Source organism: Macrobrachium nipponense, chromosome 18 (genome assembly GCF_015104395.2).
Source record: "Macrobrachium nipponense isolate FS-2020 chromosome 18, ASM1510439v2, whole genome shotgun sequence".
Lineage (NCBI taxonomy): Eukaryota > Metazoa > Arthropoda > Malacostraca > Decapoda > Palaemonidae > Macrobrachium > Macrobrachium nipponense.
In genome coordinates, this window is record NC_087211.1 from 991806 (window position 1) to 994454 (window position 2649).

At 43.9% G+C, this 2649-nt stretch overlaps 1 protein-coding gene across 1 annotated transcript; it reads right to left on the reverse strand.

Moving 5' to 3' along the window:
- Positions 1-202: 202 nt before the first annotated feature.
- On the reverse strand, positions 203-1573 carry LOC135197345 (uncharacterized). The gene has a single exon (XM_064224483.1). The coding sequence runs from the start codon at positions 1571-1573 to the stop codon at positions 203-205; it is 1371 nt and encodes a 456-aa protein (XP_064080553.1).
- Positions 1574-2649: the final 1076 nt, after the last annotated feature.

The window sequence follows — 2649 nt, forward strand, 5'->3', positions numbered from 1 at the left end:
ATCCTTTCCCATTTCAGATGGGTTAAGAACGCGTGACGCATCATCGGCAACGTTGTTTCCAGAGTCCACATGGTACCAATTGCGAATATCAGTCAGAGTTTGTATTTCACTGATACGGCTGGCTGTCCACATGTTGTACTTGTAGGGCTCATGACGCAGTTGTCCCAGAACTATGGTGTTGTCAGTTAACAGCATTACCCTTTCAAAAATGAAGCTCAATTTTTTTTACTATAGTCTGTTGCATTCTGGCACCCAGCAGACATCCAAGTAACTCACAATGGGGGATCATTAACGTCGGAATTTGTGGCCAAGGTTTTGCCTTTGACATGGCAAGAACAGATGCTCGCTCGCCATTTTCCAACTTCCAGTTGTAGTACGCGACACATCCATAGCCAGTCTGAGAACTATCACAAAAAATTACTAGAGTGGGTTTGTCAACTGCAGTTTCCGGTGTAAGACAGCGAACAAACCTGACTTCTTTTAGACCATAGATCGAATGAATCACTTCTTTACACCGACTGCGGGTTGTATGTAGGTCATCATTACCATCTAGGATTGGATCGTCCCATTCCTGTTTGAGGCGGAATATTTGACCTAGTTTGTGCTTCAGGCAGATGGTAACCGGAGTTGCAAGTCCCGTCGGATCATAGATGGTTGCTATGATCTGTAAATAATTTCTTCGACTGAAAGTGTCAGGGAAGGCATCATCAAAGTTTTCTAAACTGATATCTTCCTCTGATCTAATGCCTCTCCTTTTCTTTGAGAATTTAATCCTACCTGAAATGGAAATTTCATCGTTGGTAGAATGATATATTATACCCAGGATCCTTTCCTGCTCTGGTGTCCGTCGCACATTGTCAGGTACATCCGGGCACTTCTTTATGTGGGCATCAATATCACTTTCACTTCCACCGATCATGAAATGCTTTATGATGAAGGATGCCTCACTGAGGACAATGTTGAGTTCCTTAGCAAGTTGTAATGCCGTGGAAACATAATCAACACTTGTAGTACCATCATCAACATACAAGTTCGATTTTATGAATTCGTATACCTGTGGGTACTTGTCCTTGAATTTCTCAGCTATGATGAGCATTGCTACACTGCATATACCACCTGCCAGAGTAGTTCCCCAGGAGTTTCGTAGTAATCGCAGTGTCTTGACTTCTTTATCCTTGTCCAGTTGATTCCACAAAAGGCGATGCAGATGAGATTCTTCTGTCTCAAGGCGAACAGTGAAGTATGCTTTACTTATGTCCATTGCAACCGATATTTTTCTTTCCTGGAACCTTAACAGCAGGGTTGGAATTGGTGGAATCAAATTTGGTGGTGGTTCCCACAAGGAGTTTATAGCCTTGCCTTTAAATGGAACACTTGCATCAAATATGATTCTGAGTTGGGTTGAGGAACTATGCTCATTAAAGTGTGCGAAATGACAGATGTAGTAGACTTTGCCTCCATTAGATTTCCACTGCACATCCTCCTCAGCTGTAACCTCTGTCATATAGCCGTCGTTGATCAACTTTTCAAATTCGTCTACATACCAGTTCTTTAAAGCTTCGTTTCTGGACATGGTACGTGTTAACGAATTTAGGCGTTTGAGGGCAATAGGTCGATTGTCCGACAAGGTACGGAAGCTTTCCTTCCAGGGTAACTTGCAAATGAATATCTTCTGTTCAGGGTCATAGGTGAGACAACTCTTGTATGTCTATACTCTTCGCTCCTCTTCTGAGTTTATGCCGACCGCGTTGCACCGATGACAAACCGGACCATCCTCTACTTCACACATACGATCAAACACAGTCTCAGCACTGGTCTTTATTGAAAGAACAGACTGTCCGCCATTTTCTGCAACCTGCTGCACGGAGCCATTGCTCCGGGCTTTATCTGTGGAAACTTCCCCTTTCGGCCGTTCAGCATGACTTACTGCAACTGATGACGTTGACTGCAGAAGAACAGCAGAAATCTTTCTGTTGAGGAGCTCCGACAGCATCACACTTGGTTCATGAGAATTGGCAGCAAAAAATGTCTCGTGAGAACCATGTAGAATGAACCCGAAGTTAGTCTCGGCTAAAACAAGGTTTTCTCTTGTCTTCACCGTTCGCGGAAATATGCTAGCATGATTGTCTCCGATGAGCAACTCGATGTCACCGTGAACAGGCTCTAAAAGTTCTGATAGATCGACATCTTCTTTGAACATGTTAGCAGCTGCATGATAACTGCCTCCATCAAGTTCACCGATGTAATCGACATCAATGCAATCAACTGCAGTCACAAAGTTACCTTCTGCATCATAGAGTGGGATGCTGTACAGATCAGCCGGTCCCCAATCTTGTGGCTGGCTCTCCCCAGCAGTCCTCATCATTAAGTTCTTGATTCTGGATACTGGTTTGATACAAGCTTCCCTTGCCACCGAGTTCAGAATCTGTGAGACAGTGGCTCCCAAATCATAAAGAACTGAAACCTCGAAAAGATTCCCTTTCCTTTTCATGAAGGCTGTATGACTAGGTCTCATTGTGTTCTGGCCTAGATGATGACGGAGTTTCTCGCAATCAACAGGACCATAAACCATGCTTGACGCAGCTAGGCAAGCAGCATGCAATAGAGTATGATGGTTGTCTGGCATCTTGCAATTAACCTCCTGACAAA